The 16,048-nt window shown below is 34.0% G+C and overlaps 1 protein-coding gene across 1 annotated transcript in view; it reads right to left on the reverse strand.

Moving 5' to 3' along the window:
- Nucleotides 1-6: 6 nt before the first annotated feature.
- Nucleotides 7-16,048, reverse strand: part of LOC107450037 (GTP-binding protein Di-Ras2) — a 77,323-nt gene continuing 61,281 nt past the window's right edge. The window contains exons 2-4 of the mRNA XM_043049710.2: nucleotides 15,667-15,833; nucleotides 2,604-2,789; nucleotides 7-607 (exon numbers count right to left, since the gene is read on the reverse strand). Of these exons, the coding sequence (XP_042905644.1) occupies nucleotides 335-607; nucleotides 2,604-2,789; nucleotides 15,667-15,804 (597 nt within the window). The 5' untranslated portion in view covers nucleotides 15,805-15,833 and the 3' untranslated portion in view covers nucleotides 7-334. The remainder of the gene's footprint in view (nucleotides 608-2,603; nucleotides 2,790-15,666; nucleotides 15,834-16,048) is intronic.

Consider the following 16,048-nt stretch of genomic DNA (forward strand, 5'->3'; position numbering starts at 1 on the left):
AGTCTGTTTTAATGTTTACGATGTATTTATTATTTCTATAAATATAATGTTTTATTACATGGTCGTAACATGTGATCGCCGGTGGGAGGGAACCAGTCTGAACCGGTCCGTTAAAAGAAACCACATGACTATGAAGCTATGTCCTCTTTCATAGTTTCTGAAAGAACACGGTCTCTACCTAATCTTTAAAAAATACTGCACAATATATTTTCTCTCTCTCTCTCTCTCTCTCTTTTTCTCTGTAAAATAAATAATGTCTATGAAACTGAATTAGTTTATTCGGGAAACACTAATAAGTAGTGTATAATGGAATTCTCGAAAGATCGATGTGACGTCACATCATGAGGCATTTGCCCTTCAAATTGTCTTTCCTGAACTGGGCTAAAGTTCGTCTCTCGCTTTGGAGACTGACGTTTCTAGACTTTTCCATGTTCAGAAGTTCTTGAAACATCTCTTTGACGTTGGTGTTGTTCTTGGCTGACGTTTCCATGAAATTGCAATTCCATTTGTGAGCTTGGGCCATGCCATCTTGGTATTGCACTTCGCGGTTTTCTTCCTCATCGTTCTTGTTGCCAACGAGCATCATGGGAATACCTTCAAGGTTACCCTATTGGAAAAAAAGACAATAAAAACATTAGTTGCAATTTAAAAACAACTATTGAAAGCACCAGCATTATTTGATGGTTTGTCCTAACTTTAATGTTTGGGTAACCATCCTAACGATGTTTACCCATCATATCTACTACATGTCCCAACATGAAGTGATAGAGACTGTAAATTCAACAATGCAAAACATTACCCTTACAAAAAGGTTTACAATGCAAAACATCACCCTTACAAAAACATTACAAAAGGTTACCCTATTGAAAAAAAAAGATAATAAAAACATTAGTTGCAATTTAAAAACAACTATTGAAAGCACCAGCATTATTTGATGGTTTGTCCATCCTAACTTTAATGTTTGGACAACCATCCTAACGATGCTTACCCATCCTGTCTACATGTCTCAACATGAAGTGATAGAGATTGTAAATTCAACGATGCAAAACCAGCATCTTTTTAGTAAATCAACATATTTCATCATGAAATGTTGCTATTTTTTGGAAAAACGAAAAATATGGAAAAACAATAGGACATAAGCATATTCTTGAAGTACAACCATCAGAGCAACACATCATGGAACGATGGAAACTTTTTTTTGCCTTTCAAAATCTATGTACACATGATAGAAATTATTGGATGATGATGTTTCATATTTATTCCTTACATATATATTTTAAAAACATTAAAAAAATATGCACATCAGGGGAATCATATTAATATTTAAGCAATGAAAAAAAAATTGTCATCAATCTCATGAATCAATATTGAGCTTTATCACAGCAAAGTAGAGATTAAAATAATTGAAAACTAGTTTACTTCGATTGAAGTCCTACTGAATACTGAAGTCCGCATTCACCTTCTGATTTTTAAACGACTGCAGTTTAATAAGGTGTTTACAGTGTCATCTGGTGGGAAAATGTAAAACCAACGATATCATTTTGTATACAATCATTTGAATCAATCATACGATATCATTTTGTATGCACGCATTCGTACTAAATTAGACAACTTTATAACCCATAGTGTTTCACCAGGTGGCGCTAAAAGCGGCTTCTAACCGTCGTTGAACAGCCGACCCTAATTTTTGAGTTTACGACCACTAATGTTCTACTCCGTAATTTTGAAACCAATCCAGAAGACAAGGGAACTCCTAAATCAAGTATTAGGAGAGATTTGTCTTCGTGGAGAACTTTTTGGTGGAACTAACCAGCATTTGTGTTACATGGCGAGGAAAACCACTCAAACCTCTTACGATTATACTGACGGCAAGGGGACTCTTACCCATGATCCGTCAACCACCGAGGATATTTTACGTCAGCACTGTGGTCGGTGCAAGCCGGACGCGGAATTCGTACCAACCAGCCATCGCTGGGATTTGAACCCGGTTCATCTCAATGGAAGGCAAACGCTTTATCCTCTGAGCCCTCACGGCTCAAGCGGCTTCTATTTTATTTTATAATTTTATAACCGTCGTTGAACAGCCGACCCAATTTTATGGGTTTACGACTACTAATGTTCAACTCCGTAGGCTTGTCATTTTGAATCCAATCCAGAAGACAAGGGAACTCCTGGCTCGAGTATAGGGAGAAATTTGCCATCGTGGAGGACTTCTTGATGGAGCTAATCCGCATTTGCGTTACATAAAGAGGAAGACCACGGACACCTTCCATCGTTAGCCTGACGGCAAGGAGACTCTAACCCATGATCCGTCTATCACTGAGGATATTTCACGTCAGCACTGTGGTCGGTGCAAGCCGGATGCGGAAGTCGTATCGACTGGGATTCGAACCCGGTTCACCTCATTGGAAGGTGAACGCTTTATAGCCTAATCCTCACGGCTCAACCAGCTTCCATTGTAGAGATTGGCACTTTACTTATGAATACCATTATCAATACGTGCAGCTGAAGCTGGTTAAGAGAATAAATACATATTTACTTATGCACAGTTAATACAGAACACCCTGAATGAATAAATAAAAGTTCAGTTCAGATGATCTTACCTTTACTTCTCTTATAAGAGCGTAGATTGGCGCAAGCTCTTCTAGACTTTGCTTGCTGGTGATGGCGTAGACTAGAATAAAAGCGTGTCCTTTACCAGTATTCAATCTCTGCATTGCTGGAAACTGGTGACTGCCTGTAGTGTCTGTTATTTGAAGAGTATATATATTCCTGTTACACGTGATCACCTGTAATAGAAAAAGCGAAATACTACTATGGCTTGAGGAGTATAATTAACATTAGCCTTTATTTCTTCTAATTGGCAAGATATATAAATCTTTTATAACCAATTAAACTGCATGTGTCTTAACGTACACACTCTTGTTGCTTTAATATGTGGACAGAAAAGAGACTTTCTAAAGTTACGCGTCAACAGTTTTTTTCTTTTTGTCAAATTCACTTGGAACTTTCATCAACTCCAAAATCATTCTAAGGTTGTGATTTTGTACATTCATCAATAAACAATATCATGTGTAGTTTATTGAGTGTGCAAACTGAATAACGGTTCTATATACACTCTATAACAAAAAAATCGACGCACCAAGGGTAATCATCCGATTGCTTTGAAATTTTGTATGCATGAATGTTTTGAACAGATATGGCTGGAATGATGCGGACTGGGGACGTATAGCCTTTAGCGACGAATCCAGCTTCCAACTGTGTCCTGACGATCATCAAAGGCGTGTTTGGAGACGCACAGGGCAGAGGAGGGATCCAGCCTTCACTATTGCACGCCACACCTGCCCTCAACAAGGCATTATGGTCTGGGGGGCCATTTCCTCTGACAGCCGGACGCCTTTGGTCGTCATTAGAGGTACACTTACTGCACAGTGGTACGTCGACGACATCCTAAGACCTGTTTTGCTACCGTTCCTTTTGCAGCGCCCTGGGCTGGTTTTTCAGCAGGACAATGCCAGACCACATACGGCACGTGTTGCTATGAACTGTCTGCAAGCTTGTCAAACTCTTCCTTGGCCTGCCAAATCACCAGATCTCTCTCCCATCGAACATGTCTGGGATGGCGATTGCATCTGGCACGGAATGTTGATGACCTCGTTCGACAATTGGATCGAATTTGGCAGGAAATACCGCAAGAGACCATCCGGGAGCTTTATCGGTCTATGCCACGCCGTGTGGCAGCTTGTATTCCGGCTGGAGGCGGATCAACACCTTATTGAACTTGTTACTGTAACTCTGCAATAAATAATTCAATTGTTCTGACATTTTAATCATTTACTATTCTGTACATTGTCTTTCCATCCACCAATTTTCGTTTCAATGGGACAACCCCTTCTTGGTGCGTCGATTTTTTTGTTATAGAGTGTAGTTAAGCAACACTCAGATAAAATTTATATAATTATCGTCTAATTTATTCAATCCTCGAACTTATAGTGCATATCGTCAAATTTAACCCATTGATACAAGAACGTAAACAAGTGCAAACCGGTTTCAGTGACGTAAAAACAATAAAGCTGTATAGTATCAACTGATAATTAAGATTTCACATAGTCCGTTTAATAATTTGGCCAATGACTTATGTACTGCGCATAAGCTGCAAGTAAATAGAACTCATAAAATAAGCTGTTCAAAAATAAGTTCTGTAATTTTTTCCATGTTGTCTCCACATTTTGAACTTATAAAATTACCGACTCCTTTGGTGCTTTTAAGATGAAACATTAATGTTTGTGAAAATTGCAACACCATGAAGGAATTACGCAAATTGTACCGAACTTACATGAAATGTGAAGCGAGGTAAGACATGATTAGAATTACAAATCGATTGTCCCTGTACCACTATTGCGCATGTTCCTTTATACCACTATAAGTAATAATATAAGATAAATTTATCGGATTTCTGACAATCTCTTCATAGTGCTACAAATTTCTACAAATATTAGTACAATCTTAACAAATTTTTTACAAAACAGTTTGGTAATAAAACCATATTTTATTAATATTTTTACGAAAAGTCATTCCCTAAGCGGTACATTTTTCATTATTCTGGTAATTTTGAGACAAAGCTATTATTTTCAGTGTATGAAGACTTTTAAGTTCCCAAATATAGCGCTTACGGCCACGTTTTTTTTAAAACTTTTATTGTGTACATATATGCATTTGTACTAACCATAGTACAAATATGTATTTGTACTATAGTTAGTACACACACAAGCTTCTATCTACTCTCCATCCCACACTATATTGCGATGGTACATACATAACTGATTAATACTCGACTAATACATGAGTCTAAACGCTGCTTAGATAGTTTAGACATAAAAAAATTATTCCCAATAGAAAACTTTGTGAAAAGCAAACCACAGCTGGCGGGGCTCTCAAAGCTGTTTTTACATCATTCAAAATTTTCAATAGTACTTATGTCTACAAATCTTAGCCATGTCTGCAAATTTTCGCTCAACTGGCCTTAGATTTTATATAAATTAACATAAGTTCAAAAATACAAGCGTTATAAAATGTGCAGATAAAAAATATAATTTTAATAATATAATTTTTCTTTGAAGCACATCTTTCTAAATTTAGGTATTTATTTCGATGCTTGGGGTAATGGCGTTACAAAAATTAAACAGAAAATTAAACAAAAACAACCTAAATGTAAACGTAATTAAACGTAACTCGAGAGCAAAAGCAATTTAATGTTTCTAATCCAATGCCAAGAGTTTCACCATGTTCTAATTCTTTAGATATTTTATAATTTTTATTTATTTATTTAACATTAGTGAAAACGAAAATTACATCAAATTGGCATTATAAAAGTTCCAAAATTTTTTAATATCATTTTCGTGTTATAGTCGTTATTTTTTATAAGCTTTTTATGATAGAAGGCCGAAAAGAACAAGATTGAAGTATTCCTATTAAAATAAATAAGTATCTAACTTTTTTCTCACTGACAAAAAATATCGTTGTTTTACGAAAGGCTTAACATAAGTGTCTATTACTTTATGTGCTTATATTAGACAGAATACAGACACATGTACATAAAGAGTATATAACCCCTTCCTTCCGTGAAAATGACGGGGTGAGGTTTCGCCCTCTGTTTCTCGCTCCCGTGATATTTCCGTGCTGGAGTGTTCAGTAGTAATGCGCCAATAAGAATAAAGCAAATTCATTTCTTTTGCCAGGAAAACATTTTATTTCTCATTTTACACACCAGATGGCAGTACCAGGATGCTTTTAAGGTAAGTGTAGATAGCTAGTTTATATTATTAGAAGAGAACAATAAGAAAGAACTGTAAGAACGAAACGCGTTACTACTGTCCAGATTGTGACGTTGGCCTCTGTATCTCATGCTTTGAAATTTATCACGCAAGAAAAATTACTAATCTTTATTTATATTATACGTAAGTTTAATAAAATTCTATTTTAATGTTTAAAACACAAATTTTTTAAATTTTCTTTGCTTGCTGGAAAACCAACATGAAGTCATAAAAGTTTTTTTTTTTTAAATTTCAAGCTGAAAACAAATTAAAAATGAATATATATATTGTTCATACACATATTTTTATATAATTTACAGGGATAAAAAAAATAGGCACTTTCATGACCGTTTTCTTGAAAATTAACCGATCATTATGGGGTTAAGTAATATTACAAATGTTCAAGTAATGTTGCATTCCTTAAACTTAAATCAATTATTTTTTTCAATTTCTTAAAAAATAGTTAATATCAGATCTCCATTTCTTTGTAAATTTAAATAGTACAAATAAAACAAAATTCAGTTTAATTTCGTCCTGCTTTTTTTTTTTTTACCCTTATGGTAATCATCCAGAGACCGCCTACTCTGGCGAACAATTTTGCTCTGGTATTCTTATTCGATTCATATCGATCCCGCTTTCACTAAAGTTCGAATCGAATGACGATGGAACAGCCCTATCATTTACAAATGCCGCTGCAAGGCATACGATTCCTTATTGGATTAAATGGGGACGACAGATCTGATTGAGAATCTGATTGGTTAGACGTGTCTGACTTAAGTCACGTGACTAAGAGATTTTTTAAGAAAATCTCCCCTCTCCCTACTCCTCAAACGATTTTAGAATTCCACTTTAGAATGTGGAAAGGAACGTTTTAATGCTTGAATCGAAGCAATAAAACTTTGTTTTAGAAGTAATTTAAAAACTATTTTAAAGAAATTGGTCTTAAAGTAAAAGGGAGAAATGAATGATAGTTCGAAGAATTTATTTGAAAGAAAACTTGGATAAGATATTTTTAAAAAATTCTTTCCTGAAAATACATGTCTAGAATAAAAATGTTAGTGAATTGTTGAGTCTGAGTGGTTTTATAACTAAGTGGTTTAATTCTGAGTGGTTTTATAACTAAGTAAAAAATTGTACCACTTATAAATTTTTATTTAGGTTATAATTTTCTCCAAATTCTTTTATTTCATTGTCCTCACGATGAAATAATACTAATCTTTTACGAAGTTTTTTAACAATCTTTTCGAAGAAAGGGACATTTTTTTAAAAACAAATGATAAACAACAATTAACCTTCCTGATAAACCTTCCTTTAAATTTTTTTCTTCACATAAATGGAATTGATAGTAAGTGAACTAGAAGAAAATGGTTTTTATAATTATGTTTAAAATAAATTACCTATTTCAAATAAATTTTGCATGTTTCTTTAAATCTCTAATAAAATAAAAAAAAAAGTTGCTGCCGCTGATAGAGAATTTTCACCCTGCATGCTTCTCATTATAAAAACGCAATAACTACTTAAACTGATGAAAATAAGGAATTTTACACACCTTTTAAAGAAATATTCAAAATACAGTTTGATATGGAATGACTATAGCAGACGAAACAGTTATTATGGTTTTTGCAGTCACCATCTCTTATACATGAAAAGTAGCCTGATATCTTTACTAGTTTAAATTTCAATTTATTTTTGGAATATTTAAGTAACTGACACTGAGGGAATTTTTCGGGCTTTTTTAGTGTAAAGGAAAAGCTAATCGCTGTCTAATTGTTTGTTTCTACGTGCTCTAAGGGTTAAAAAAAAATAAAAATTTCACCTTTTTAAAAAAAAAAAAAAAATTCGAATTAGTTTTGAAGTTACTGAATTTTAAAGTTTTTGTGTTGTAATAAAATTTATTTATACATTATCACTGAAAAGTTGGCGTACCATTACGTGAAAAGCTTCTAACTCCTCTAAAAATTTTCCCCGCGTCGTTTAAAAGTTTCCCTAAGTTTTTTGTTTCAGATGTTACGAAAATAGAATTATTTTCCCTTTTTAACACAGATTGCGTAGCCAAATCTTTCAATAAAAAATAAGCACCTTTTAAGTACTTTTTAAGCACTCAAAAAATATTTTTAAGCACTGTAAACATTAACAAAATGCTAAATAATTTTCAAAGAGTTTATATGATCATGATAAAATAACTAGTTTCTGACAAAGAACTCTTTTCTTGATCATATTAGCCATTATAAAATCACTTGAGAGATTTTTCAGTACGATTTCAGAGGGTGGAAAATGAAGCCTTAAATGGAGAATATCTTGCAAAATGCAGCGGAGTTGCACATAAGAGTGCTAGAATCTCATCGAACCCAGCTTAGTAGACGCACGTACGGACTCGCAAGTATTTCATAAAAGATGTAAAATGATTGGCGCTTTCATACGCTATGGACCGACGGTACGCCGAAATGGATTGTAGTTGAATGAATTGTGAAAACGTTGAATAGAATGTGAAAAGCACGCTTTTGCATAATACGTGGCGAAAATCGACAAGTAAAGAAAAATATCTCATTTTCCAAAAGGAAAATTTTAGCAATTTTTAAAAACACCCAGTGAGAAAAGCACCTTTAAGGGCTTTTAAATAACGAAAATCGAAAATAAGCACCTTTAAGCACTTTTCAAAAACGCTACGGCCGTGTAACAATATTTTTCTTTTCCCTTTATTTCTCCCTTTTTCCTACTTGCGAAACGTATTTTTTTTAAAAAATTTTTCTAAAAATTTTTAATTAATGTGAATATTACGTGGGATTTAAAAGAGTTACGATTTCAAATTACGACTATTTTTAACTTATATCTATTTTTAAAAATTAGCTAAAAACATATTATTTGTGCGATAATTATTATATTACACACCGAAATTCACCTCCAGAAATATATTTAATCATAAAATAAATGCCTAGAGAGTTTTCTAATCTAAAACGAAAGGAATTGAGAAAAAGTCAATTTAAAATGAAATCAGATGAGGCATAATAAAGAAAATCGATATATTTGGTGTCCAGATTTATTTCAGGCTTATGATCATAGTAAGAATATTATTTTCTTAAAAATCAAATAAAGGTATTTTTGGAATGTAATGTTTGTTTAAGAATTTGAACTCTTAGAAATCCAATTTATTTTTTAAATTGAAAAATAAAATGCATTTGAGATAAACTGAAGTAAACTCAGAACTGAGTAATTCCAATTATTGATCAGCTGTTCAAACACTGATAATTCATCAAATTAATCCTTCAGTACTTCAAAAAATTTCTTTTTTTTTTCTAAAGTAGATTTCTCTCATCATTTAGAGTGATAATTTTGTGAAGGACTAATTATTCGTTCTTCAGAATATCGAGCATTTGTAGATATCAAAACTTTAAAAGATTTGTTGAAAATAGGCAATTGAAATGGTGAATGTTAATTATAAGTTTTTATTGGCTCGACACATTAATGAATGGTGTTTGGTTTGTATTTCAAACTTCGAAAGTGTAAAACTTGTTGAAAATGCATAAGGGAAATGCTAATTTTATGTATTTATTCACCCAACAGAATAATGAGCATTTTTACAAATCAAAACAAAGTGTAAGATTTGTTGAAAATACGCATGGTGAATGTTAATTATAGGTTTTTATTTGCTCGACACATTAATGAATGGTTTTAGGTTTGTATTTCAAACTTCGAAAGTGTAAAACTTGTTGAAAATGCATGTGGGAAATGATAATTTTATGTATTTATTCACCCAACAGAATAATGAGCATTTTTACACATCAAAACAAAGTGTAAGATTTGTTGAAAATACGCATGGTGAATGTTAATTATAGGCTGTTTTATGTTTGGCAGGATACTGAATTAGGCTTATGTTTCAAACTTTGATAATGTAAAACTTGTTGAAAATGCACTTGGTGAATGTTAATTTTATGTTCTTATTCGATCGACAGGATAATAGTAACATGGTATAGTTCGTTCACCAGGAGTTGGCACTTGGCTCCTCCTTCATCACGTGGTATCCGACGATACTATTTTACTATTTTTGGGAGAAGGATGTGAACAATCTTGAACAAGATTACTATTTGGTGAGCGCATGACAAAAATATTTATTTCACAATCTTTATATGCATTTTTTTAACATCGAATCTTTCATAAATTAGATGATATTTCTCTCTTGTGAGTGAATAGTTTGTCCTTTTTGAGACATTTTGCTGGGAAGACAGCAGTTTTCAAATTTAAATAAATATTTAATTAACTAGAGTAACGAAAGGTATAATAGTAAATGATGAAGGGAAGTAAATGACTAAAAAAAATTCACTGTTTGCGGTTGCGAGCATTAAAGGTTGTCTCCTTCTCAAGCGCGGAGATGTTTCTTCTCTTTCTCCCAGGCTGAAATGAACTCTGCGTTCGAGGAAGTGGAGCCAAGTGCCAACTCCTGGTGAGCGAACTATTCATGGTAACCAATAAAGTTCTTGCCGTTTTTATTGTGCGAAACAAAATTAACATACAAGAAATGTAGCTAATTGTTAGTCCTTCATCGGCATCCAGCATCTTCGGTCAACGCGTCTCCAGGTGTGCAATCCCCTTCAGTTTAAACTTAGGTGAACCTGAAGGTTATCTTAGGTGAACCTTAGGTGGTTAGATCCCCTTCAGAATGCAAAGTCCGTGAGTGTTTGCTGCTTCATTAGAGGAGTATTTTCCGCAAAGCTGATTATAAAGGGTGTGGTAGAGACATTAATCTGACGGCGCTTCTTCTGTTCTGGCATCAATTCAATTAAAGTTCTGGCATAAATGGAAATGAGTGACGCCACTGTGTCCTCTGCAGTTATCGACTAAAATTATTAAATTATTAAGTGAGGTCATAAATCTCCTTGCTGTGATTCTTTGATAACATCGCAATAAATAAGGGCAAGTTGATTCTATCATTATCCGTGAATTTAGTCATTTGGTTAACGTTAGTTAGTACAAATCCTACTTTGATTAGTTCATTTTCAATTTCTTCTCCATTGAATTCGGCTGGTATGCCTTTTAAGATGATTTTGAGTGGTTTATGCCATCGACGAGGAAATGTATGATATTCGACCTTTCATCACCTACGAGTTTGGTAACTTTTCTATGTTCATCGTCAGCCACTACTTTTAGGTGGATTTGGTAACCAAAAAAAAATCATGTGAAGTCTGGGCTTTTATTGTTTTGTAGGAGTATTTTGACTTATCTTTGATGAGAATGGGTGGAATGAATTGCTTTCTAAAATTGTAATTCTTTTAAAACCGTCATTGAACAGCCAATCCAATTTTAGGTTCACGACTACCAATGTTCAACTCCGTAACCTTGTAATTTTGGACCCAACCCAGAAGACAAGGGAACTCCTGGATCAAGTATTGGGAGAAATTTGACTTCGTGAAAAACTTTTTGATGGAACTAACCAGCATTTACGTTACATGGAGAGGAGGAAACCCACGAAAACCTCCCATAGCTAGTTTGACAGCAAGGGGATCCTAACACATGATCCGTCTTCCACTGAGGACATTTTACATCAGCACTGTAGTCGGTGCGAGCCGGGTGAGGGATTTGTATCAATCAGCCATCGATGGGATCGCAATATTCCTGTTCCCAGCTTTCTGCTGATGGTAAGGTTTCAATAATTTTTTCAAGTTGTATAGCACATTCATCGTCTATTTTTACCTATTCACTTTATCTTTTGTTTATCATCCTCATTATTATCTACTTGTTTATCTTCGTCATACTCAGATCTTTGTTTATCTTCCTCATTATTATCTATTTGTTTATCATCCTCATACTTGGATCTTTGTTTATCTTCCTCAATGTTGGTGGTATCATTTTTGGTTGCAGTAGTTGAATTTTGCTTGTTTTTTTTTCTGTTTAGTCTTACGTCTTTTATGTGCACTTGGAAGAAGCTAGGAAACCACTGGTCCCTGGGCCTCGTCAAGCGCTTTTTCCATATCTCTCCTTCCGTCTTCCAATTGGGAGCTTTTGAAGCGAAGATCTGCAACTTGTTCATTTAATTTTGAAATTTGCTGAACTAGAGTATACAGCGCAAAATTCTTAATAGAAAGTTGTTATGCCATGTCTCCTAACAAAGGAGAGCCTGCTGTGATAAAAAAAGTTACTTCTATTTACATCTGAAACGTCCATGGTATCTTTAGCAAGGGACATTTTATACTAGTAATCGAATGCTGAATGTGCGTGGTGGATGCTTTTATAACGACTAGTATTCCTACACACGACCGACATGTTTTTGAGTCATGTGATACGCTAACAATCATATCCATTCTTACTTCATTCAATGGTAAAGCAAAAACGGCAAGAACTTTATTCAGGGTGCGTAGCCAAATGTTTCAACAAAAAATAAGCCCCTTTTAAGCACTTTTCAAGCACTCTTAAATATTTTTAAGCTCTTATAAAAAATATAATTAGGCAGGGTTGGCAAGTTTTTGACAATTGTCGGTTTTATCCGGATTTAACCGTCATGCCAAAAATAACTTTTGGCATAGTTTTTGACCATTGTCAAAAATCATGAAATTTTGAATCATAAAACGAATGGCGTTTTCATACGCTAACGACCGACGGAACGCCGAAATAAATTGGGGTTGAATTAATTGCGAAAACGTATAATAGAACAATATGAACAGTGTCTTTTTGCATAATACGTGGCAAAAATCAACAGGGTAAAGGAAAAATTAAGCACTTTTTAAAAACACCCAATGAAAAAAATTAGAGCTTTTAAAAAACGAAAATAAGCATCTTTAAGCACTCTTTAAAAATGCTACGCACCCTGTTATTGCTTACCTTGTATATACCAAAACTTTAAAAAGGTAGCATTTGTTGAAAATATGCATGGTGAATGTTAATTTTAGGTTCTGATCTATTCTATAGGATGATGAATGTTTTATGTATATTTAAAGATTTGAATTTGATGAAAATACGCAAGAAGGATGCTTTGCTTATGTTTTTATTTGTTTCCTCAGACCAATTTAAGGTCTAAGGCAGGGATGGGCAAACTACGGCCCGCGGGCCAACTGTGGCCCGTCGGAAAGTTTTATCCGGCCCGCGGATAGAATTTTAACTTACCGATCCGTGACGATTATAAACAATATACATCCATTTTCTTATTCTGCTTTGTTTAAAGCTGTTCTTTCTTTTTCAACAAAGTATTGATGACCTTTTACTTTCTCTATTTTTGTTCAATAAAACATAAATTGATGGAAATAGGCAGCTTCAATTGGTAAAATGTTGAAATCAAAAGTTCCTTATAGAACAGCAATAGATTGGCATCATCTGAAGCAGTTGTTTCTAAATATGCCAAAGTTAGAATTTTACAAATTATTACCAAAAGCTAGTTTCCCAAATTTAATATTTCATGCCCAGAAAATCAGTGCTATGTTTACTTCATCTTATAGATGTGAAGAAGTGTTTCAACTGTAAACCTTTGAAAAAATCATTTCAGAAGTAGACTAACAGACAAACATTTAGCCTTGAGCATTAAAATATGTACATCTCAGTTGGAATCTCAATATAAAGAACTTCTAAAAATGAAATCGCAATTTCATTCATCTCATTAAATATTTAAATTAAAACTTGCATATCGTTTTTCTATTTTAGAAGTTTTTATTACTTGGCACACCAAACATTTTTTCTTTGTTTTTTTGCCCTCGACCAAAAAAGTTTGCCCATCCCTGGCCTAAGGTATAGATTTTAAAATTTGAAAATGCAACGTTTCTGAAAAATGCAGCTAGTGAATGGTTTGTCAGTGTTTTTATTTGTTTTTCAAAGCAATTAATCTTTTTAGGTTTAAACTGCAAAACGTATTATTGTAAAATTAATTAAAAATATGCATGATGAATGTTTTTATATTTTAAAATATTTAGCTTATTGTGCTTTTATTTTGTTTGCCATAGAAGTTTCATGCTTTTTAGGTTAAAACTTCATATTAGAAAAATAATTAAAAGAAAACATTCAAGCTATAGTTTCAACATCATGATTAGAAAAATAATAAAACTTCATGCGTAGACAAAATTAAGTTTTTTCTTCTTCATAATTTAGAAGAGGAAACATACAAGCTAAGTTTTCAAAAAGTAAAAAAAAAAAAAAGCGTTTGAAAAGGGCTATTTCCAAGGGCTTATTTCATATTTAGATAACCAGTTTTCAGATTCATCGATTCAATTAGTACGAATTTGAACAATGTTTTTTGATGTCAGAGTTAATCATTGAGTTAATGGTCTTCCATATGGACTTAACACATTCCACACAATATCAGTAATTTTATTTTAATAAAAGAATCATCAGTAAAATACTTGGATGGTTCATTGAAAAAATACGTTAATTATTATTATTAAAAGGATTAGGAAGCTTAATTATCATGATACCGATATGTGAAATATATTTTCACTGCATAATATAAATATCATAAATATCGACAGCGATAATATCGGTAATAACACAATGAGAAAATCCTTTACCATGTGGTAAACTTTTTCTTTTACCACAGTGTTTCAAATTTCAAAGACACTGGAGAGTTAGACAAGTCTAATCATCAAGGTGATTCAATTCAAACAAAATCAGTTCACTTAGGTGATTCGAATTACTTTATTTTATTTCATTTTATTACGGTTATAGAACAAACGACCCATTATCGGGTTTATACGACTATCAATGTTCAACTCCGCAGCCTTTGTCAGTTTGAACCAGCCCTAGAAGAAAAGGGAACTCCTGGAGCAAACACAGGTACATACAAAAATTGAACGAAGACTTTTTGGTGGAACTAGTCCACATTTACGCTACATGGAGAGCAAAATCCCGAAAACCATCCACGGTTAGCCCGATTCAAGAGGATTCCAACCCATGATCCGTTTACCAACCAGGATATTTTTAGTCAGCACTGTGGTCACTGCGAACTGGGAGCGGAATTCGAATTGACTGAGCATGACTGGGATTCGAACCTGGTCACATCATTGTGAGGCGAACACTCCATCCTCTGTGGCATCGCGTCTCGATTCGAATAACTTTTCATATTTTATTTTATAGCTGTCGTTGAACAGCCGACCCAATTTTGGGATAACGATTACTAATGTTCATCTCCGTAGCCTTATAATTTAAAACCCAATCCAGAGGACAAGGGAACTCCTGGATCAAGTATTGGGAGAAATTTTGCCGACATTGAGGACTTTTTGATGAAACTAACCCGCATTTGCGTTGCATAGAGACGAACACCACGAGAACCTCCCACGGTTAGCCTGACGGCAAGAGGACTATAGCCCGTGATCTGTCTACCTCTGAGGATATTTTACATTCGTCGGCGCTGTGGTCGGTCCGAGCCGGGTGCGGAATTAGTATCGACTAACCATTGCTAAGATTCGAACCCGGTTCGCCCCATTGGAAGGTGAACGCTCTATCTCCCGAGCCACACTGCCTCGATTCGAATTCTTGTACTAATTCCACAGATGCATTAATAACCGATGCAACCGGTAGACGTGTCACTGATACAGCGTAATGAACAGATTACGTCTGATCACGTGGTCTTGAGCAAAAGTGCCAAGACCGCAAATTCTTGTCCTTTAAATTTGACCGGAAGCACTTTTTTTCTGGAAAAGTTAACACTTTTAGTTCATTTTCTAAAAGAGGGCGAAATGCTATAAATAGGTGAAGGTAAACGTGATTGAATGTTTGATTACGAAAAATCCTGTAAAAAAAAGAGAAGAAAGATAAATTTTAGACTCAGTAAAAGATGCAAAATAAAATACTTTGAAAAATATTGATATTAAAAATTCCTATCTCCCAATACTATTCAAATTTATTTCTCTATAAGTTCCTCAATGATGAATAATATACTCACCTGCCTATAGGTGTCTTCTACCGTGGGTATATACATTTCACAAAAGGTTCCTTTCACAAATCGCAAAACTAGAGAACTTTTACCAACGCCACCAGCACCGAACACCACAACTCTGTAGTCGTTGCTCTGCTCTGGCATCGCTATCCAGTCTTCTTCACATCGTTCCACTGCATATATCAGAATAAACAAAATTAATTCAAACTTGCCTACATAGTTTGTTAAAATAATAATTCGAACTTGCCATAATTTGTTAAAATAATAATTTAAACTTGCCATAGTTTGTTGAAATAATAATTCGAACTTGCCATAGTTAAGATAATAATTCGAAATGAAGGGAAAAAAAACTGGAAATGTCCCCCAACAGCACCTATATATATATATA

Source organism: Parasteatoda tepidariorum, chromosome 2, assembly GCF_043381705.1.
Source record: "Parasteatoda tepidariorum isolate YZ-2023 chromosome 2, CAS_Ptep_4.0, whole genome shotgun sequence".
Taxonomy (NCBI): domain Eukaryota; kingdom Metazoa; phylum Arthropoda; class Arachnida; order Araneae; family Theridiidae; genus Parasteatoda; species Parasteatoda tepidariorum.